A 23,203-nucleotide genomic window follows, 5' to 3' on the forward strand; every position below is an offset into this window, starting at 1 on the left:
TAATCACATAAGTGGTACATGAATATATTGTCCTAGTAAAAATGAAACTGTAGATAAGGTTGAAGTCTCCTAGGACAGCCTCTTCTCGTCAAACACTCAGCACCCTGGAAACCTGTCTTCTTGCCCTCTCCATGGAGGCTGCTATGCATTCACATGTGGTTTTTCCCTTGCCAGACTCTGAGCTTCTTGAGGGGAAGGATGGGTTTTGTCTTTTCAGAGTCTCGCACAGTACCTGACAAAGTACCTTTTCTCTTTCTCTGGGTCAGCAGAGTTTACTGTGACACCAGAAACGGACCTTAATCACATCTGCCAGTGGACTTCAGATGGCCATTTTTGTTCATCTTGGCATCTTTGATAAAAAATATCAGAACCATAATAGGAAATGGAATAGCTATGTGTAACTGATACCAACCACCACTGATGCAACAATAAAAGGAAATGGTATACATGTTTTTCCCCAGTCCCCAGCCCTCCAGCTAAAACCAACCCTCCTATTAGGAGGATACCTCAGTTTCCACTTCCTCCTCTGTCCCTGTCAGTCTCCTAGCTAGTAGCTGTTCAGTAGCTGAAATTCATACTACGGTTGCTTGACAAGTCCCTGCCTGCCTTTCTAGCCTCATCTCCACTACTTCCTACCCTGAACTGTATCCTGTAGCAATCTCTTCTGGTTTCTTCACATATGCAGAGTAACATCTTTATGCTGGTTTTCTCCTCTGCATAAAATATCCTGCTCTGATTTCTTTGCCTTGCTAATTAGTGTATAAATTATGTATAGTAAAATCATCTTTTTGACAAAGTCAAACTCATGTCTGTCTGACTGTGGGGCTCCATGCCCTCTCTCTACAATACTGTAAAGAGTGATGGAAACAACCACCATAATAAAAATATAAAGCAGCTATGTAATCCCCCAAATCACCCCACCCCATGCTCCATTGCTATCCATATGCTTACTCCATTCCCAGCCCTCCTTGCAGCTACTTATCTGTTTTCTGCCTCTGTAATTGTACCTTTTATAGGATGTCTTGTAAATGGAGTCATAAAATACCTAGCCTTTTGTATCTGGCTTCTTTCACTTGGCATACTGCACTTGAGATTCATTGATGTTGCACATAAGAGTGGATAATTCTATTTTTATTGCTGGACAGTATTCTATTGTATTATTTACATCCTTTTTAAGACTCAGCTTAAGAGTCACTTTCTTCAAGAAGTCTTCTCTCATCTAAAGGTCATGTGTTGCCTCTGTGTTTCCATGGCCCCCAGACTGACCCTCCTCATAAGACATGGCACATTTTATATTCCTTACCTATTTATGAATCCCTAACTAGACTCAATTCTAGGAAAGGAGGAGGTGTGTTTTCATGATTCTCATATTCCTAACACATAGCAGCATGTACAATACCTAGTAGGTGCTTAAATGCAAGTATGAATGTATCTCCCATAGAGTGAGGCAGTCTTAAAAGAGGACATTTTGACGTTCTAAAAATGAACTCCCACTTGATGTGGTGTTATTTAATTCTCATTACAGCTCTCTGAGGTTGGCACTAACATACACACTTTACCAAACAGGAAATTAAGATGTCTATTTGAACCCAAAGCCCACTCTAAAGTACAGCGTGACAATGATATTACTTTGTAACTCAAGTGGATTTAGGACTATGAATCTGTGTTTTGATAGCAAATGTCCATCTCCTTTAATCTGTTTTCTAGCTTAGCTCTGATCAAGTCTACTGGAAAATGAAGACACTGTCTTGCTGGCTAAAAACAAAGCTCTTAAGTTAGGTTGATCAAAATGGTGGTGGGATGGCCCAGCAGATTACTGGTTTTTGAGAATGTGCGAATTCATCCCAGATGGTCAGGGTTGGCTGGAAAACTTCAGGCTGTCATTGCTGCATGCATGAGCACTGAAGCTGCAGCTGGATGGCACCTGGCCACGTGCAAGGGGAAGCAATGATAGGGGTGTGGAAAGCAGATAAAAGGGACTTGGGTTTGATTGTCACTCAACCAGCTGTCTCTCAATTGAGAAAATTAATCTGACAAATCTTCCGCCTGAGACCTGTAAACAGCTAACATCAGTCCCCAGAAAGTGAGAGGGTCAGGGTCCATGCCTAGGGACAGGACGCAGAATGGTAATGACTTTGGGGAAGAAGGCTGAATCCTTCTCTTTCCTTATTCCATATGCAGTCCCTCACTCCTGCAAAAGACTAGGAGGGAATTAAATTCAACTCACATGGGCCAGTCGATCAAATCTGGCAAAGAGCTCGTTGAGCATCCTGACCAGCTCCTGAGCAGACAAGGTCGTGGAGAGGTTGGTAAATCCTTTAACATCTGCAAAAAGAATACTAAACACAGGGAAGAGGGTGGGGGTGGGGGGAGAAAACATATTAATATTTTAATCCACCTTGGGATACACATCAACATCCTCCCAATAGATCAACTGTCTTTGTGGTCTGAGATTTTAGCTCTCGCTGCCATGAGAGTCAGGAGGAATGTCTCAGTATTTAATAAATATCTCAGCAGAGAGTCCACCCAGGAGCTCAGGAAGGACAAGGTGACAACAGGAAGCCCTTTTGTCCTGTGCAGTGCTGTGTAGAGTGAGCAATGCAAACAACCCAAGAGAGAATTTGTCACCATGAAGAGATCAATTTCTTGTGAAAAGCAAGATGAAACTTTATGAATTATCTCTATATTTTCACAACGAACAGCAATGCACATGCAATGAACACAGAGTAAAACAGTCACAGGGGGCAGGGGCAGAACCCAAAACCTCATCATCTTGAACCCAATGACAGGTACTCTACCCAAAATGGCAGGTAAATAGGCATTTCTCAAAAATTATGACAATAGATGGCAAATCTGGGAGACCTCAGGCAGAATAATTAATTTCCTAAAACTCTCACATTACTAAAGATTTCAGTTAGGTGAGGTCTTGTTCTATGCATATGGCCTGGTACAAGGGACAGAGCAGCTTCCAAAAGCCTTCTAAAAGCCAGGTACTCTCTTAGTTAAACCATACAGTTACTCTGTAGGGCAAGCACAGTTCCCTCCATTCAGTCCATGAGGAAACTGAGGCTCAGAGAGGCAAGGAGAATTGCCCAACATCTCACTAGTGGCACATGGCAGAGCTGGGATTGTCCATTTGGCTGAATTGCACTGAGGGACATTGCTCCAATCATCTTACCATGCCATCTCAGCGACCTCTGAAAGGAAAGATGGGACACCAAACAGGATACCATATTTGATCATTTCTCATTTTTCATCCTCTCTGAAAGTGAGGTGTGTCTTACAATTGATCACCTTAGCAGCGTGTCAAACTTTTTACATCTTTTCTTAGTGTTGCCTAAAATAATGACAAGTCTTACAATCAGCCTATGAGTGTAATTTACTTTTAATGAAATAGGTAATTGGGCTAGAAGACATTGTGGAATGTGCTGACTTACATCAGTCACCACATGTATTCAATCATTCTTAAAATTCATCTCTGTTACAAACCTTTTTAAGAATTTGACATAGACTATGGATTATCTCTCCCCAAAATGCACAAGCATTCAAAATTTTTTTGAAAGAGATTTATACCTTCTGCAAAGTCCATTCATGAAATCATTAGGAATCCTTAGATCTATTGCTTTAGTTAATTATTGAATGGGTCATTCTTTCAGCAAATATTTATATATTTACTATGTGATCAGCTAGGCACTGGGCTAGAAAGTTAGATTAAATGATATATAAGACCTAGTGCCTGTCCTCAAGACACTGAGTCTGAGGAATGGAGCTGGAAAGACAAAGAGAAAAATGGAAACAGTGCAGGGTGATGATCGCTGTGATTGAAGGACATATTGGGGAGTGATCAGCCACAAAGGGATCAGGAGTCTCCCAGTAGAGCGAAGTCTCAGCTGGTTCTTGAAGAATGTGATGAGCAAAGTGACTAGGAGGATGGATGCTCTGAGCAGAGAGAACAGTACATTCTAGGATCTGGTGGAAGAATGAGTATATACAAAACAAGGTTCTGCAGTAATTCAAGGGCAGCCAGTCAGAAGGCATCACTGAGCAAGGAGGCTAGAAAGAAGAGAGAGATGAGATCAGAAATATGGGTTAGGCAATGATGGAGAAGGGGCTGGTAAACCAGGATGAAGAATGTAGACTTTGTCCTGAAAGTGATGGAAAGCTAGTGAATGGGATTTAAGCATGGACATGATGCCAATAGATTTTCAGTTTAGAAAGCTACCTTTGGCAGAGTGACTATACTACCATTGTCTTCTACAGTTCTGTGGTGGCATAGCATATGGTCATATGCACAGAATTTGAGTCTAGATAGATCTGGGTTCAAATCTTAGCTCACCACTTATGAATTTTATGACCTTGGGCAACTTCCTGAACTTCTGTTGGCCCTAGCTCTGTAAACCGGAGATAACTGTCATACTTGCCTCATTAGTGGGTAGCGTTTAGCACATCATCTGGCAATTGCCAGCATAGTAAATGCTCCTTAAATGTGTTAGCTTTTGTTATCATTTTACAAAATTATACTATAATTGCATGTTATATTTGAGAGAGAAAGAGAAGAGAGAGGTAACAGAGGTAGAAAATAATATGGCCCTTCATTGGATTATGTTTCACTTGTAGCTAAAAGCATTCCTAACTGTTGATGAAGCCTGAACTTCCAGAAGGCAGCAACACTTACAGAGTATTGACTGTGGACTTGGTATTGCTCTGGCAGCCCTACATGTATTCACTTATTTATTCCATGTAACCTATGAGGGAGAACCTATCATGATCTTCTCCATTTTATGGAACTGAGGCCTAAGTATCTTGCCCATAATCATGAAGAACTAGAATTTGAACCAGGAAGCCTGGCTCTGGCATCCATACTCTTTTTTGCTCAACTATGTTACTTTTGAAGCAAGAAAAGTCATTGCTATGACAGGTGGGAAGTGGACAGGCTCTTAGATCACTTGGTTTAGCACATTCCCTTTATGAATCCATAAGCCCCAAACTACTAGTATCCATCTGTCTATGGCAAGAATGGCATAGAATAAATAAATGCCAATTTATTTATTCATTCAACAGTTTATTAATTAAATGACTACTGTACACCAGGCAGTGGAGATAAAGTAGTGAGCAGATGATAGCATCATCCCAGCCTTTATAAAGCTCACAGCTTACTGAAAAAACAAATGGATTCCCTGAGAGCTAAGATCATAAAAGTTTCACATATCTTCAGTGTTCCAATATCATCAAACTTCTCCAGGTCTTTTGATCCCACTGTACCTTATGCACCTGTATCTTTGTACATGCTACACCTGATCCCTGGTATAGCTTTTTACCCCTTTCGCTACCTATTAAAATCTGACTTGTCCTTCAAAGCCCTCTCAGGTGTTAAAATCATGTTAAGAGTCTATACCTCTCTGGAGACTTCCCCAAGCATAGCCAGTTATCCCCAACTCGAGCTTCTTGCCCCGTTGGCACCCCTCTCTGTTATAACACTTAACTCTCCATAGCACAATCATATGTGGCTAAGTGTGCTCCATCTATTAGCTGAAGAACAAGAATGAAGTCACCTTTGTATCCCACCTGCCCAGCACACAGTTGGCCGTATTACATGTTTCCTTAGTCCAATCAACAGAAACATTCAGAATTAAGTCCTCCTTCCTCAAAGCATGGTCATGGCCCCCAGTGGCATCTCATGAAACATTGTTAGAAATGTAGACTCTCAAGCCACCTCTCCAGACCCACTGTACCACAATCTGCTTTAATTGAGCCATAGATGATTTGGGTGCACATTTAAGACTCAGAAGCACTGGTGTAAGTCATAGTTGTACAATAAGGATTTATTGAATAAAAGATCAGAGGCAGAAACCAGGGCCCTTGTTCTCATTCCATTGCTTGTTCTGCCACCCCTGGTGCTGGGCTCAGATCATCAAGTCTTTTGATTCTTGGCATAAATTTGCAGCTTTCCAGGATGAATATACCAAGGGGCCATAGTAATTTTCAACTCTAATTTGGTTACATAAGTTGTTTATTTGGCTAAAAATACGTCATGTTACCTAATAGTCACTCTTTAAATAGAATCCCCAAGGAAACTTTTGCAGAGTTCAATAGAATCATTAGGAACATGGTCCCTGTGTAGACTCCTCTCACTAAGTTTCAGATGTGTTCAGTGTTCCAATATCATAACTGTGTGTTCTTGGGAAAGTTACTTAACCTCTCTGAGCTTCCATTTTTCTTGATAATAAAGTAAAGGTCATTAAAGCGACTCTGTAGGACTACATAAGAAGATAACTTGCAAATCATTGCATAATTCTCAATAAATGAAGGGTATATAATGTCTTTGTGAAGTTTTTACAAATCTGGAAGTGCTTAACTGCCAAGCGGATGGATCTAGAAGGCCATAAAGTTCTCTAGGTCCATTCAGTTGCATTTTGCTTGTTCGCGAAACTCTAGTCTACAGGACAGATGTAGCGATCACACATGTTGACAGGGCTGGCTGGAAATTAACAGCCAGGCAAGAAAGCGAACAGACTCAGCAAGAGTCTAAAAATGAGGATTTTTCTGATCCTTGACAATGGTTCACTAAAATGTCTACCATGGCATAGGGCGAGATAAAGACAAAGGTGTCTCCCAGACAGACCCACAAAATCTGTGTCAGCAAATGTGCAAATGTACATGAAATGGAGTTGGCAGGGCCGATAGGAAATAGCAAAAAGAACCATGACAGAGAAGGATGACTGCCCACCAAATCCATGCCTCTGTTTGCATAGTCAATCCACCTGTCACTAGGAAAGGCCATTGAGCCAGAGGCACTGTTCCCAGCCCACTTTGTTTCTAGGTGGGCACCTGGAATTGATTCTCCCTAATGGAATCTGAGCAGAAATGACATATGTCATTTTCAGGTTAAGGTGGTAAAAAAAAAAAAAAAAAAGTAGGTGTGAGTACTCTGTGCTTCCCCTTCCAATAACCAAATTCTGGGAACTTTGAGGCCCAAGGGATGGTAGATGCAAAACAAAGGAGCCTTTGTCCCCGAATCACCCACTGACCAGTAATATCAGCAGTGAACACTTGTGTGAATAAATTTGATTGCGTTAAAAGTCACTGAAATTGGAAGGGTATTTGAAAGAGCAGATAGCATTATCCTAATGAATACAAGAAGTGTCTTAAGTATCTGGGGGAAAAAACAGGAAAGATAAATAGAATTGGGTAGGTGGGGTGGAGAGCCTGAATGGCTTCCAGTAAAAAGCTGGTGGCCAGGTGGATCCTCAGGTGAACCTGGAGAAGTCTCAGAGGTTGATAGCTGAAATCAACTTGAGCATTCAAAAGAGCCCAGCTTTTGGATTGGGAAACGGAGGCCCACAGAGGTGAGGTGATGGAGTCGAAGTCTCGCCAAGGGTGTGGCTACCCCAGCCCACGTGGGCACAGGAATGCCCCCAAACGTGGCGCCTTTAATCATACCCTTTCCTGATGAAGGTAAACAGTGGTATGAAATATAAGTCAAGACTTAGAAGTGTACAGCACTTTTTTAGTAAAGAGTCTTCAAAATTAAACAAACAAACAAACCCCCCCCCCCAAAAAAAAGGCAAGGGAGAAGAAAGAATGCACCAGGCAGTTTACCATGAAGAGGGTGACGGGTTTGGAAATGATTTCAAAAATGCTCCCAACACCACAGCGGGGTTGCTTTGGGGGTTGGGGAAGGGGGTGGAGTAGCCAGTTGGCTTTGTTCTCCGACTTGGGCTAGGGACCGTCCTCCTCTGCTTTCAAGGCTCCGGTCTTATTTTAGCACCCTGCAGCCTCGCAGTGGGCAGGAGACGCCCCGCCGCCCCGAGCTGAGTTCATCTTCCCGAAACCCCGGGAGCCACGGGCATCTCGCCACGCTGCTCTGAGAATAGCCCGGGAGCAACCGGGCCGGCGGCTGGTTTCTGCTTCAGTTCTCCTCCCCCTAGTAACGGCTCTGAAAATGCAGAGACACAGAGGGCAGAAAACGAAATTTTAATGTACTGTGGCATGAACTTCTGGAAAAGGGTCTCCAGCGCAAGAACTCAGTTCGATGACTTAAAATAAATGGGTGGGGTTGGAGGGGTGGGGGCAGAAGAAACTAACTGCTCAGGAGTGATGGGAGCACTGAAAAAGGATTCCTGCAAAAAGCAAGCCGCCAAACATGTTTATTGCACTTAAGGCACCTGAGCATGTCGGTGTCGGCGCAGGGGCTTGTTGAATTTTCCCTGTATTTCTTTTAAAAGGTATTTTTCGCTCCTTCTTTCTCCATGGTGACAGGCACTTTCATCAGATGCCACATATTTTATTTATGTATTTATATGATTCGTATATATTTATAGCTGAATATGTAATTAAATATTTATTTATTTTTCCCCCAAATATTCATGCAATTTCTGCTTTCTCTGGATCTGCATTTATGGTCAAGCCATTTTGCCACCAGGGAAGGAACATGGAACACCAACTATGATTCTCTGCATGGACCATGGCTCTGCCTTCACTTCTGCTGACGCTTTTGCTCAGAATTCATGTATTTGTGTTTTTCACTTGGCTGACTTCGTCTCAAATAAAGCCAAGAAGAATCATCATCTGTGCCAGGAAGGTTTCTCTACCTATCTCCCTCTCCCCACCCTCCACCACCTCCTTGCCCCAGATTTTCCTCCTTTTATGATCTCTTGGCATTTGTTGCCTGCTTAATAATCAAACCCCATACTCTATTATGATTAATAGGTGCCTATTGTCTTAGAACTAGTATTGAAGAGTTCTTATGTGTGGGACCGATTCCTAGATCTGGGGCACATCTCTTACTGGAATTGCTGTTTGACAAAGGACTGTTTTGCAAACTCAAGCATCTAACTCAGTATAGCTCAAATCTTGGACAAGACCCTGGGAATGACCTATCCTGCTATGCCCCTGAAGGGTTGTGTTAGAATCATGCTCTCTACTGAATTTCAAAATGTGTGTTCCTGCATGTCAGGAATGGAATACCTACAGATGCTGGTAAGTGCAAAGTTGTCCTCTGTCCTACTGACATTAGGAAGAAAGGAACTATGAGAATAGGTTTGTGATTTTTGAAGTTGCTTAATGTAGGGACTCTGACTCTATGTTTGGGAAATTTTTACCTTATGATATTTGGTGGGTGGGAAATACAGTTCCACTGTATAAGCTGAAAATGCCAGAGACTTGCTTTCCAGGCACTTGAAGAAAATGACTGGGCTCAGCCAATCAGACCCATCTGCTCCAGGCTTTAACTTGAGATGCAAAGAAGCAGCAGGAGCAGGAAGTCAGGGCAGAGCAAAGACAGCATTATCAGTTTCTGGGGCTGCAGGAGGAACTGCAGTGGTGGCATGCCATGTCAGGGGTCAGGGTTGGTTGCACAAGCAATGGACTGGTTAGAGACAGTTGGCAGTGGCTACTGCCAACTGCCAGCTGGCCTAGTGCTCTGGCTTGATTTTGCCTATGCCTTTCACTCTGTGGCCTTGCTTCATTCTGGCCCATTTCCCCTGGCCCATTTCCCCCATGCACTTCTCCATTCTTCCCTAATTATTCTGTAATCTGCGACATAACCTTTCAATACATTTCCTTTTTTTTTTTTGAAATGAAGTCTTGCTCTGTTGCCAGGCTGGAGTTCAGTGGCATGATCGCAGTTCACTGCAACCTCTGCCTCCCGGGTTCAAGCGATTCTCCTGCCTCAGCCTCCTGAGTAGCTGGGACTATAGGCATGCACCACCACACTCAGCTAATTTTTGTATTTTTAGTAGAGATGGGGTTTCACCATGTTGGCCAGGATGGTCTCAATCTCTTGACCTCGTGATCCGCCCACCTTGGCCTCCCAAAGTGCTGGGATTACAGGCATGAGCCACCACGCCCAGCCAATACATTTCTTTTAAATCAGTCATGGTTGGATTCTTTTGACTGCAACTAGGAAACATGTCTGAAATGAACTACAATATACTGAATGCTCTACTACTTGCTTAACTCTGCCTGTTGTATATTTTGTATTAATCTTCACTTACGTGATCCACATAAAACTCTGCAAAGTGGCTAAGAGATGCTCATTTTACAGAGAAGAATTTTGAGATTCAGGTAAATAAATTTCCCAAGATCACAAATAAGGAATAGGCAGAATTGGGATTTTAAAGCTGGTCTGCCTCACCATGGAGTTCACCCTTTGATTTTCATTACATGCCACGGTGTCCAGTGTTGTGCTGGGCACGTAGAGGGCACTGATGCATGGATGGGGGAGTGAGTGGGAAGATACATGGATGGATGGATGGGTGGATGGATAGATAGATGGTTGACTAGAAATATGTTTGCAAAGGAAAATAAACTGTCATTCTTTTGTATTGTTTTAAACACACTTATGATAAATACAAGGAGGAGATGTATGTGATCACAACTGAAACCCCCAAATTACACTCTGTGATTATTTTTCTTATCATAGTTTAAAAGGTGTTTGCCTTTCCCACTCAAAATGTAAAGACAGACGTGCCTACTATAGGAGAGCTAGGCAGTAGGTCAACGAGCGAATATAATTTTATTCTGTGACATTCTTCTCCAGCCTTAATTTGGAAATGTAGAACTCTCTGATGAATAATCACTAGGTAATGAATTAATCAACCAAATGAGGAAAGGTGCTGACATTCAGGCAGACAGAAGTCACGGAAGTGCGAGGAGAGCACCCAAACACATATAGATCACGCCGAGATCCGGGGCAAGGGTGTTGCGTTTCTCACCTGACATTCTCATAGCGATGGATGTAGATCCGATGGAACTGGTGCTGCAGGTGCTCGTCTTCCACATTGGTCATGTCGTTGATCATTTCCAGGACAACAAACCGGGGGAGCACAGAAAGCACGAGCCGCTCCTGGAACAAATGAAGAGGGACAGTCCTGTTAGGCTGACCTGCGAGTCTCAGATGGGAGGGGGGAGGGTGGAGAAGTCATGGGACTTTTGGATGAACTTCCTTTGGAATTGATAATTTCATACCATTCTATGAATATGACAAATATTTATTGAGTACTTATTACTTGCCAGGCACTCTGCTGGATGTTGGATATATAGTGGTGAGCCAAATGGATGTGGTTCTGACTATGGTGGAGCTTGCATTCTAATAAGGAAGATACATTAAGTATTACATACCCAAAGATACCTACACACATGCACAAAATGTGATGAGTGCCATGCAAAAACAGGTCATGATGAGAGAGTACAATGGTTGATGACAGCGATTCATATCAGGGATTAAGAATGGCCTTACCAAGGAATTGATATTTAAAATTGAGACCTGAAAATTTGGAAGGAGTCAGTCCTGTGTAGTGCAAGGAGACATCCAGGAATTAAAAATAATAACTACAAATATCCTGAGGCAGAAAAGAGCAATGGTGTAGCTGGAGGGTGGTGATAGCAATGAGGTTGGAGGTGTAGCTAGATCTTGCAGGTGAGCATACGATGTTTGCGTTTAATTCCAACTACAACTGAAAGCCACTAAATGGTACTAAGCAGCAGAGTGACATAAGTGGATTCATGTTTTAAAAGATCACTTTGACTGGGATTTGGAGAATGTGTTCTGGGGAGGAGCCAAGGCTGGAGACAGAAGGACTAGGTGGGGAAGCTCCTGGAATGTCCAGGTGAGGTAAGATTCATAGAACTGGCAACCTAGATGGCAGGAAAGAAAGAGGGTGTGCCCATCGTGACAGCTAGTTTTGAATTTGGTTGCCTGGGAGAGTGAGCCACACTTATAGAAACAGGGAACATACAAAAGAAACCAGGCTTATAAGGCACTAACTCTTTATCAAAGATGAGAGGAAGTGAGATGCACGCAGCCAGAAAGTGGGTTCCTAACTCCAGACAATAATATCTTTCTATTGTGATCACCACTGTACATAAAAGCAAAGGAATGGGTTAACTAGCAACATGAATTGAATTCTAAAAAGTCCTTGTGTTGTGGAAACTAGGCAAGAGGCTGGCTTCTGACACATGGTTTACTTGGTTACATGGTTTACTGTGATAGATGAAGTTTAATACTTTTAGTTGAATAACAGAAAATAGGGTAATTATCATTGATATGATCATAATAGGTCATGTGGAAGTATCTAGTTGAGGCATATCACTGTAGAGAGTTAAAATTTCTCTCAGTCTATGGTTTACTATAGTGTCAAATTGAGTTTAAGACAGGCACATTCTAATCACCACAGTTCCTCATATCTTTGTAGTTATTTATGGGTATTAAGCATTGTTACCATTCATTCTTTCATGTGTTTCTCTCGAAACCCTGACAATCAGCTTGCAGAAATAATCATTTTCATATAATGGACAGACTGAGTCCAGGAGAGATTAAGTTACTTGCACAACCTGAACAGTTAATCTCCTTGTAGTTATTTATAGGTATTGGGCATTGTCACCATTCATTCTTTCATGTGTTTCTCTTGAAACCCTGACAATCAGCTTGCAGAAATAATCATTTTCATATAATAGACAGACTAAGTCCAGGAGAGATTAAGTTACCTGCACAACCTGAACAGTTAATCAAGCGGCAGTTGCAGGATGCAGTCCTCTCCCTTGTTATTCCTTGCTGGGATTCTTGGTGAGATGGGAAAAGTCTTGGATTGAGTCTGATGGAGAAGTTTAGATTCCGACTCTATCATTGGATATTCATGTGGCATTAGGCAAACTACCTCATCTTTCTGTGCCTTAGTTCCCTAATTTGGCAAATATTAATAGCACTAATATCATCTAGTTCAACGGGTTGCTGTGAGAATTCAATGCAATAAAATATGTGAGGGGCCTGGCATCACATCCTTCTCCCTCCTCTCACCTCTACTTAACCCTGCCTCTCATGCAAAAGGCTTTATTAATGAAGTGCCCATTGAACGACATATGATGAAGCCCTTTCTTCTCTTGAGTGCTATCCCATCGCAGGACTAAGAGGCATGTTTTCTGCAAATGCCCCAACATCATGTCCATTTTGTGTTCATTTGTGCTATTTGTCAACTTCCCAGGTACTTGTGGCCCTGTTCTCTCAATTGCTGCTGGGTGGGAGTAGGTGCTAATCACAGCTTTGAGGGGCACTAGTGCTCTGTCAATGGCTGGGGATGTTTAATTAAGATGCCACTGCATCTGCACTTGTAAGGGAGGCAATAGAGCTGTAATACACAACCCACACACACTCCTGGACCCCACGGTCAATTTGTAAAAGTGTTTGATTGCAAATCATCCTTACTAGTGTTGCAAATCATACAACTAGTGTTGTATTACAGTGATGTTTTAATAACCAGAATGAGAAAAATGGAAGAATGTATGTTAGGAAGAGAATGGCACAGGAGATAAAAAGGTGGTGATGCAGCAAATAAAATGATCCAAGTGTAGGGAAGACATGGGAACTGAAGAGAGACACAAGAAAGGTATTCATTCACAGGACCTAGTTAAGAAGACGTTCCTCCCTGAAATGCAAGTCCATGGACATATTTATGAGGCTATCCCATGGATTCTGTACTCTGACCATTCCTCAGAATGTTTTGAAGGGTCATAAAAGCGCAGCTGCCCTGACCTCGCCCAGACGTACTGAATTGGACTCTGAAAAAAATGGTCAAGCAGGTGGGGTTTTTAAAAACTCCTTAGGTTTTTGGGATACTCAGGTAGGATTGAGAAATGCTGGCTTATCCTGTGGCAAGCACTACTAAGCACATTATTATACTCAACCTTTACTATAGTTCCACAAAACAGGTTATTTCCCAAATAAAACAAAAACATGGTTATAGTAAACTGATTACCTAGCAACATGAGGACCTAGATCATAAATAGCAAAGAATTGAAACCAAATTCTCCTGACTCCCAAAATATCTCTAACGACTGCACTTCCTACATAATGTATTCTAATCACCTCTTATCTGATCCACATGGCTCTTCAGAAAATTATAAATTAAGGCAGCACGTGGGCTGTTCCTATGATTGGAGCTAACAGCATGCAACAAAGCATCAGAGGAGGAAAGAACCATTGTTCATTAAGGAAGATGAGGGAGGAGTTTCTAAGGAGGGTTCCTGGAAAATGGGTGAGGGTTCAAATATTATATTTATTTATTCATTTAACAAATATTTATTGAGAACATACTCCATGTCAGTTCATTTCTAGATATGGGAGATATATAGATACAAGAGAGTAAGACAGCCAAGATCCTAGAGGGAGATTTTACAGGTAGAGACTGACAGGCTCCCAGAATGGCATGTAAACATAAGCAGTCTTACTTCAGAGCTACCATCTAGTTGGCTCTGAAGCAACTACTGTGGGCCAGGGACTGAGTTAAGAGATTCATACATAATTTCATGTGACATTCCACATAACTCCATGGCAGAAATAACTCATCATAGATTAACAAATGAGAAAACGAAGGCTCGGAGAAGTAGTTTCTCAAGGTTATACAGCAAAGAAGGGCCAGTATCTAGTCTATCAGACCTCAGAGCCAGTTGGAAGCTTCCCCTTCACCTTATCAGAGAAAGCCGTTCCTAAAAAAAAATCCCTCCAAGCCCCATTTTCAGAAATTGAAAATGTAGTTACCACTGAAATTAGAGGTGCACAATTACGTCTACAGTTAAACAAAACATACACGTGATACTCAATGATTACTTAATTGAATCCTTAAAATAAAAATAAAACAAAGTAAAACAGAATAGTACAGTTAAAAGAAATCAATGAAAATATGTCAAATGGTGCCAAAAATTGTTGCTACCATACATTATGCAAACTAAAAACATTTTTTAAATGAAAAATTAAGAAACTTTACAACTGCAATCTAAGAAGTGGGTTTCCTTTTGTGGAACTCAGCTGCTTTTCAGACACGTGGATGCTGCATCAGATTTTCTGATGCGAAGAAATGCCTAGGGAAGTAGTTATTAAATGCAATTCATCTGAAGTTAAATGTGTGGAGCCAGGCCGAGTGTGGTTGCTAAGGCCTGTAAATCCTAGCACTTTGGGTGGCTGAGCTGGGAAGAATGCTTGAGCACAGGAGTTTGAGACTAGCCCGGGCAACATGTCAAGACCTCATCTCTACAAAAAATTTAAAAATTAGCCAGGCATGGTGGCATGTGCCTATAGTCCCAGATACTTGGGAGGCTGAGGTAGGAGGATTGTTTGAGCCAGGGAGGTCGAGACTGCAATGAGCTGTGTTTGTGCCACTGCACTCCAGCCTGGGCAACAGAGAAAGATCTTGCCTCAAAAAAAAAAAAAAAAATCTGTGGAAGTAGATTTGTATCTTTGAATGGAAAAGCGCAGCTCTGCTTGGCTAACCCTTGTTTTCTTCTCCCACCCCCAACACACTCTAGGATCCTGTAATGAGAGATAGACTTGTCTATCCACACATCCTCTACTCTGAGCAGGAGATCGTAGGCTATTTATTGTGTTAAACTGAGCACAGGTTACTACAATGTGTGCTACTATTCTTCTGTCCTTAAATATCCTTTCTCCATTGTCATTTCCTGTGGTTTGCACACGGACTCCTACTCACCTTCAAATTTTAGGGTAAATCTCATTTCCGTGGTGAAGGGGATTAGTCACTACTTCCAATAGCATGTTCCTTTGCTCAGATCTGTCTCACAGCATTTATTACACCACATGGCACCTGTCTGCTTATATACCAGTTGGTAAACTCGGAGCTCTTTGAGGTCATCTTTTTGTATCCAAGGCCCAGAATAATGCCTTGTGGTATGGTTTGGCTCTGACCCCATCAAAATCTCATCTTAAATTGTACTCGCATAATTCCCACATGTTGTGGGAGGGACCGGGTGGGAGATAATTGAATCATAGGGGTGATTTCTTCCTTACTGTTCTCATGGTAGTGAATAAGTCTCACTAGATTTGATGATTTGATCAGGAAAAAACCCTTTCACTTGGCTCTCATTCTCTCTTTGCCTGCAGCCATCCATGTAAGATGTGATGTGCTCCTCCTTGCTTTCTGCCATGATCGTGAGGCTTCCCCAGCCATGTGGAACTGTAAGTCCAATTAAACCTTTTTTCCTGTATAAATTACCCAGTCTCAGGTGTATCTTTACCAGTAGCATGCAAACAGATAAATATAATAAATCGGTACTGGGAGTGGGGCACTGCTGAAAAGATACCCCAAAATGTGGAAGCAACTTTGGAATTGGGTAACAGGCAGAGGTTGGAACAGTCTGGAGGGCTCAGAAGAAGATAGGAAATGTGGGGAAGTTTGGAACTCCCTAGAGACTTGTTGAATGACTTTGACCAAAATGCTGATAATGACATGGACAATAATGTCCTGGCTGAGATGGTCTCAGATGGAGATGAGGAACTTTTCGGGAACTGGAGCGAAGGTGACTCTTGTTATGTTTTAGCAAAAAGACTGGCGGCATTTTGCTGCTGCCCTAGAGATTTGTGGAAATTTGAACTTGAGAGAAATGATTTAGGGTATCTGGGGGAAGAAATTTTGAAGCAGAAAAGCATTCAAGAGATGACTTGGGTGTTGTTAAAGTCATTCGGTTTTATAAGGGAAGCAGAGAATAAAAGTTTGGAAAATTTGCAGCCTGATAATGTGATAGAAAAGAAAAACCAATTTTCTGAGGAGAAATTCAAGCTGCCTGCAGAAATTTGCATAAGTAACAAGGAGCTGAATGTTAATCCCCAACACAATGGGGAAAATTTCTCCAGGGTATGTCAGAGGTCTTCATGGCAACACTTTCCATCACAGACCCAGAGGCCTAGGAGAAAATGGTTTCATGGGCCAGGCCCAGGGTCCCCATACTATGTGTAGCCTAGGGACTTGGTGCCCTGTGTCCCAGCAGCTCCAGATGTGGCTGAAAGGGGCCAATGTAGAGCTCAGGCTGTGGTTTCAGAGGGTGCAAGGCCCAAGTCTTGGCAGCTTCCACATGGTGTTGAGTCTGCAAGTACATAGAAGTTAAGAATTGGGGTTTGGGAACCTCTGCCTTCTGTATTTCAGAAGATGTATGGAAATGCCTGGATTCTCAGGCAGAAGTTTGCTACAGGGACGGGGCATTCATGGAGAACCTCTGCTAAGGCAGTGCAGCAGGGAAATTTGGGGTCAGAGCCCCCACACTGAGTCCCTACTGGGGCACCATCTAGTGGAGCTGTGAGAAGAGGGCCACTGTCCTCCAGACCCCAGAATGGTAGATCTACCAACAGTTTGCACCATTCTCCTGGATGTCTTTGGGTTATGACATGTGGGAAAAGTGGTGCTTAGTGAGCAACATAATCCCTTGGGAGCACCCAGGACATACGCTAAGGCCCACAAAAAATATGTGAATAAATCTATTTGTTCATAAATGATGCTTTATAAGCAAGTGGATAGTAAAAACAGACAGTTTCAGACATTAAAACAGCCCAGTTTATAAATAATTGTAGATAATAGAATGAATAAGCAATAATGAATGCACCCCAGTTTCTTGAGGTCTTTATGCAAAAGTTACCCTCTTGTGGAGACCTCCCCTTATGCCCATATCTCAGTGGTCACATGCTCCTGGCCTCTCATTTCATGTGCTTTGTATTAGCCTCTTCTCATGCTGCTAATAAAGACATATCTGAGACTGGTTAATTAATAAAGGAAAGAGGTTTAATGGATTCACAGTTCCACATGGCTGGGAGCCCTCACAATCATGGCAGAAGACAAAGGCAGAGCAAAAGTTCGTCTTCCATGGAGGCAGGCAAGAGAGGCTTGTGCAGGGGAACTCATGTTTGTAGAACCATCAGATCTCGTGACACTTACTCACTAACAGGAGAACAGTATGGGGGAAACTGCCTCTATGATTCAATTATCTCCACCTGGACCTGCCCTTGACATGTGGGGATTATTACAATTCAAGGTGAGACTTGGGTGGGAAAACAGCCAAACCATATCATGCTCCTTTCCTGTTTTGTTTATTTTTTCTTTCTTAGGACTCATCATTATTTCATTTTCTATATATTTCATTAACTTATCTTGTTTATTGTCTATCTCACTTAGATATGAGCTTTATGATGATATGCCTTTTGTCTCTTTTGTTCAATACAATAATCCCAGCACCTAGAATAACACCTGGTTTATATAGGGCCTCAATATATATTTGTTGTAGGAGTTCTGTAACTATGAACTTGATGTAACTGATCCTTGCCTTTTCAGTTCACTGTTCTACAAGTAATAATTGTGAAGTGAGAGAGTATATAATATTGTACATTTGAAAATTAAACCTTTATTGTATTACTGGTTTTTAAAATATTAAACTATATTAAAGTATATGTTGACATGTATTAACACGCCCTCTATTTGCATAGATTTATGGAAGATTTGAAACTGTCTTATGGGAGACATTGGAACTGTCTACCTTTGATTTAGTAATTGCAATGTTGACTTTTGCCAACAGAAATGTTCATATGGTTTTCTTGGTTACAGGAAAAATGGGTGAGTATAGATACACAATTTACACATTCTTCCTTTAATCTTCCTCTTCATTAAAAATGTATCTTAGTGTAACATTTAACAGAAAATAAAGTAGCTATAAAGCTATGACTCATAATTCCTGTAACCGTTTCTAGTGCCAAGCACAGCAATAGATAGAGAACACTGGTGAACAGACAAAGCAAGACACGATGAGTTCGTGGTCTGGCGGGAGAGTTGAGGTAGTAATCAAATAAGCAGGGAAATAATTATACAACTACATCTGTAACAAGTTATGTGAAAGAGACACAAATGGTTCATTGAGAGTCCAAAGTGAAAGGATGAACTTAGATGAGCAGTTAATTGAAGGGGGTGTGTGTGTGAGCATGTACAAATGTGTTTATGTGTGTGCTAATGGTTGTGGAATACCATTCTAACAGAAGAGAGCAGTATGTGCAAAGGCCTGATTGGAGAGGGCACAGCATGTTTGAGAAACCAAAAGAAGGATCATGGCTAGTGTCCAGTCAAGTGCAGTGGAGTGGAGTGGGGTGAGGGGATGCAGACATGCTGGGCCTTGCTGGGTGTTTATCTCGAGAGTTACCAGAAGCAACTGAAGTGTTTGGCTTGGAGATCAGAGAAATGATCACACTTAGATTTTTTTCAACTGAAAATACAGAAAAGAGTAGATTCAATGAAATGGCTAATATAGAAGGATGGAAGAATAAAAGGAATTAAATGGTTAATGTAATCATTCAGGCAAGAGATGAAGGTAACTTAGACCAAATTCATGGCAGTGGTGATGGAGAAACATGGGCACATAGGAGGGAGACTTGTAGGAATTAGGACTGTGAAAGAGGGAAAGACAGGTATCAAGAGGACTCCTGGGTTTCTGGAATTATAAAGGACGGAGCCTTGGATCTACCTGAGTAGACTTCCCATAGGCAGGTATTAATGTTTACTCTGGACTGGGGAAGAAAAATGACCCAAGCATGCACTGCTTAACTTTCTTACTTCTGTCCATGTAGACATCATTAATTGACTTAAACACTGGCTCTTGCTCAGCCTCCAAAAACAGCACTGGCAGGCATCACTAATTGAATGGAATTAACCAAGAAAATGAAACCTATTTATTAGTCATCCTTAGGCTATCATTATGAAACAAATCCAGGCCCTTGCTTGACCTTATGATTTCAGCATGTCTTACTTTAGGTTGCACAGAGCAGGAGGGTTTCCGCAGCTACCTAGGCAGGGGCAGGAATGACACAACCAGAAAAAGAGCCCGGAAATGGTCAGAATGGGAGTGGACAGGACAACTACATTGTCTTGCAATGAAAAGAGAGTGTGGATGGGCTAGTGCCAGAATATACAGCAAGAATACTAAAGTAGATTGAATACAAACACTAAATTTAAAAGGGGAGATTCTATCAGTGAACAAATCTGGGATGGGACAATGGCCCAGGAGTAAATGAATGTGAAACGGGGAAGCCTGTGGTGATCATATATGATCATATGTCCAGTGTCTTCTTGGAGGATATGAATCTGTATTCTCATAGGCAGGTCAGTCCCAGAGATTGCCTGACTTAGTTTTGGTTTTAACGTATCTCTTAGTCCCTATTATGCCACTTGCTGAATTTAAACCCTGCTGTTCTTAGGAGAAATTCCAAACCCCTTACAATACCTACTGACCACTGTTTGGGATTCCAGTCACTCCTTCCTTTCCCTCTCATTTTTGGCAAAAAGCACAAAGAAGGCCTTTTACTTCCTTGAAATCTCCAATCCCTTTCTTTCTTATTTTTTTGAGATGGAGTCTCACTCTTTGACCCAGGCTGGAGTGCAGTGGCAAGATCTTGGTTCACCACAACCTCCGCCTCTGGGTTCAAGCAATTCTCCTGCCTCAGCCTTCTGAGTAGCTGAGATTACAGGTACCTGCCACCACACCTGGCTAATTTTTTTGTATTTTTAGTAGAGACGGGGTTTCACCATGCTGGCCAGGTTAGTCTCGAACTCCTGACCTCAAGTGATCCACCTGCCTCGGTCTCCCGAAGTGCTGGAATTACAGGTGTGAGCTACTGTCCAATCACTTTCTTAACTCGGAGTCTTCATAAATCTCTCCCCAGTTTTTCACAGCTCCGAATCATTCTTCAGAGTTCTGCTTTAAAGTTGCTTAATGGTCTTTCCTTTGAGAGGTCTGTGTACCATTGCCCTGCAACACAGAACCTTTTTTTCTTCTGACTTCCCTTCTTGTAAAGCTCATCACACATGTTTAGTTGTCTGGTTCCCCTAACAAGACTATAGATGCTTTGAAGACTGATTCTGTCTGCTTTGTTCACTCAGGATCCTCAGCAACTTCCTCAGTGCTTGAGAGTAGCAGGTTCTAAGTAAATATTTTTCGAGCAAACTTGTGAACATATAGAAGGCAGGGGCTGTATCCAGCCCATGGTTGCATTTTCTGCAGTGACCAGTAATGTCCCTGGTAGAGAACATTGGGGAAATAGTTTCTAGGATCATTTAAGCCCAGGAGTTCAAGGCTGCAGTGAGCTATGATCATGCCACCGTACTCCAGCCTGGGCAACACAGTGAGACTGTCTCTAAAAAGAAAACAAAATTATTAAATAGAGTCTTTACGTGACAACACTCGTTAGATCCTCAAGTCATCTATGCTTTCATGGGACACTTTGAAAATAACATTTTACTGGCAAAATCCTCAAGCACCCAGGCTTGCCAGCCTTCAGCCAGTTGTGCTACTGGCAATCATCCCAGCTCCTCCCTTTGTAAAGCATTTTCTGCAAGACATGGGAATTTGCCTGGAGTCTGCTTATAAAAGCCCATTTTCAACACTTTTGTTTCCTTCACATTTGTTCACTGCCTGAGAAACATCATTTAAATTCCCTGAAAACACACTCTGAAATAAAATAGGAAAGTTTGCTCTTTAATACGATTCCCAACTCCTGCTGGGGCGCAATATATCCTTTTCTGGCTTTGGGGATCAGAAGTACCAGCTTCTCTCCTGGAGCCAGACTGTGGCCCTGGGTGGCCTTTGTGCTCACGTTCTGCACATCTTTTTCTCCCTGAGTTTTTCCATTTGCATGAAAAGAGACCCTGGATTGATTCAAAGTCCATTAGTGGCTCCTGTCTGGATTCCCCTCTCATCTCACATAACATACTCTATTCGTGTCATCAAATGGTTTCACAGGCATCAATTGCTACAGTGCACCACGAGTGGAAGTCAAGGTGAAAACAGTGAGGAATTCAGGATCTTTATTTTATGCAAATGCTTATAGCAGTGAAGATAAAGGTAGTAGGGCAGCCCTGTGAATCAGACAGCACTTTTGGGCTTACACATAGCAGAGTGTTTCTGAACAGCTTCAGGAAGAGCTCGCCACTTTCAGGCTCTCACAAATGGAGAGACTTCTCATTAATCTCTTTCTCTTCACTGCAGGCAAAGTGGCATTAACTGGAGCCAAGGTCTAGGCACTGGGGAGAGACTTGTTCTGGAGTTATAAACAATATCTTATTGTTGTCGATCACACATTATGTAGCATACGAAGTGCTTCCTATTCATTGTCTAATTGAAACCTCACATTAATTATAAGAGGGAATACGATGCTATTTTAATTCCATTATACATATGAAGATACTGAAAATTGAAGAGTTTCAGTAAATCAGGTAACTCAGAGTCATGCATTTGGTAAATGCACGGTGAAGACCCAAGTCCATGTTTCTTTTTTTTCCTGAAACTGGGATCATAGTTCACCCATTTAATCATTTATTTACTAAGTCCAGGAGTTGGTGGCTTAGTGCTTGGCATGAAGAATCAGCAGAAAAGAAAAACAGACATGGTGTTCACTTTTGCAGAACCATTGTTCTAAAAAGCAGCAAACAAACCCTGTCATGAGGTTTAAGGGGAGTTTGTGGCTGCTTTAGCAAAATGGTCAATGAAGAAATGTTCAAGGAAATGAAGTGTAACTGGTACCTGAAGGACAGAAGGAGCTAGACTTGTGGAGAGCTAGGGAAGGGTGCTTCAGACACAGGGGAACAGCCAATACTGAGGCTATGGTATGCTGCCTTTTATTAAATTAAATCTTTTGTATATTCAACAAAAATTTTTAATGAGATCCTACTTAAGACAAGGTACTGTATTAGACACTATAAATGTAGAGTTGAACAAGGCAGAGATGATCCTCTACTTCATGGAGGGTTTAGTCCCCAAGATGACAGGAGAGGGGGAGAAATGATAGTCATGGTACCAGAGAGGTCCAGCAGTAGTTTGATGAATACTATGACAGTAAGTCAGGAGCAGGCTCATGCTAGAAATGTGGGAAGGCAGCTCAGTTACTTAGGATTGGCTATTCTATCAGCAGCAGGTGAGACCCTCAGAAGGTTTTAGATAGCTGAGAAGAGAAAGGAGGAAAAGCTAGATTTCTGCATGGTATATCATCCACACTCAGAGCAAGACAGAGACCAAGTATCAGAAAGATCTATGGAGACTCAAAACTAGGTGCTTAGTCTCAGAAATAAGACATGTGCTTATCACTAAAATAAAGTCTTTCCACCCCAATGTTTTAGACCATGAGGTTACTCAGATGGGTCATACATTCCTTTGATCATGCTAGATCGGTACCCGGGATGCCTTGTCTAACTGGTCTGCTGAAGTGACACTACCTTCATGAAGTTCCCCCAAGTCCTCCTATGCCATGTAGACCTGCCTCCGTCTGCCTCACTGAAACCTGCATCAACCTTTAAATCATCACCTGTACCACCTTAGTGTGGTAGAAGCTCTCTTGGCTGACCTACATTTAATCAACTCTCTGGCTTAACTGATTTACTGGACTAACCTACTCTCT

At 42.0% G+C, this 23,203-nt stretch overlaps 1 protein-coding gene across 2 annotated transcripts in view; it reads right to left on the bottom strand.

Annotated features, from left to right (window-relative positions):
- Positions 1-23,203, bottom strand: part of ADCY8 (adenylate cyclase 8) — a 259,466-nt gene that overhangs the window by 162,671 nt on the left and 73,592 nt on the right. For both annotated transcript variants that reach the window (XM_025394556.1, XM_025394557.1), the window contains exons 3-4: positions 10,716-10,846; positions 2,228-2,339 (exon numbers count right to left, since the gene is read on the bottom strand). In XM_025394556.1, the coding sequence (XP_025250341.1) occupies positions 2,228-2,339; positions 10,716-10,846 (243 nt within the window). The remainder of the gene's footprint in view (positions 1-2,227; positions 2,340-10,715; positions 10,847-23,203) is intronic.

The sequence above is a fragment of the Theropithecus gelada genome, chromosome 8, assembly GCF_003255815.1.
Source record: "Theropithecus gelada isolate Dixy chromosome 8, Tgel_1.0, whole genome shotgun sequence".
NCBI classification, from domain to species: domain Eukaryota; kingdom Metazoa; phylum Chordata; class Mammalia; order Primates; family Cercopithecidae; genus Theropithecus; species Theropithecus gelada.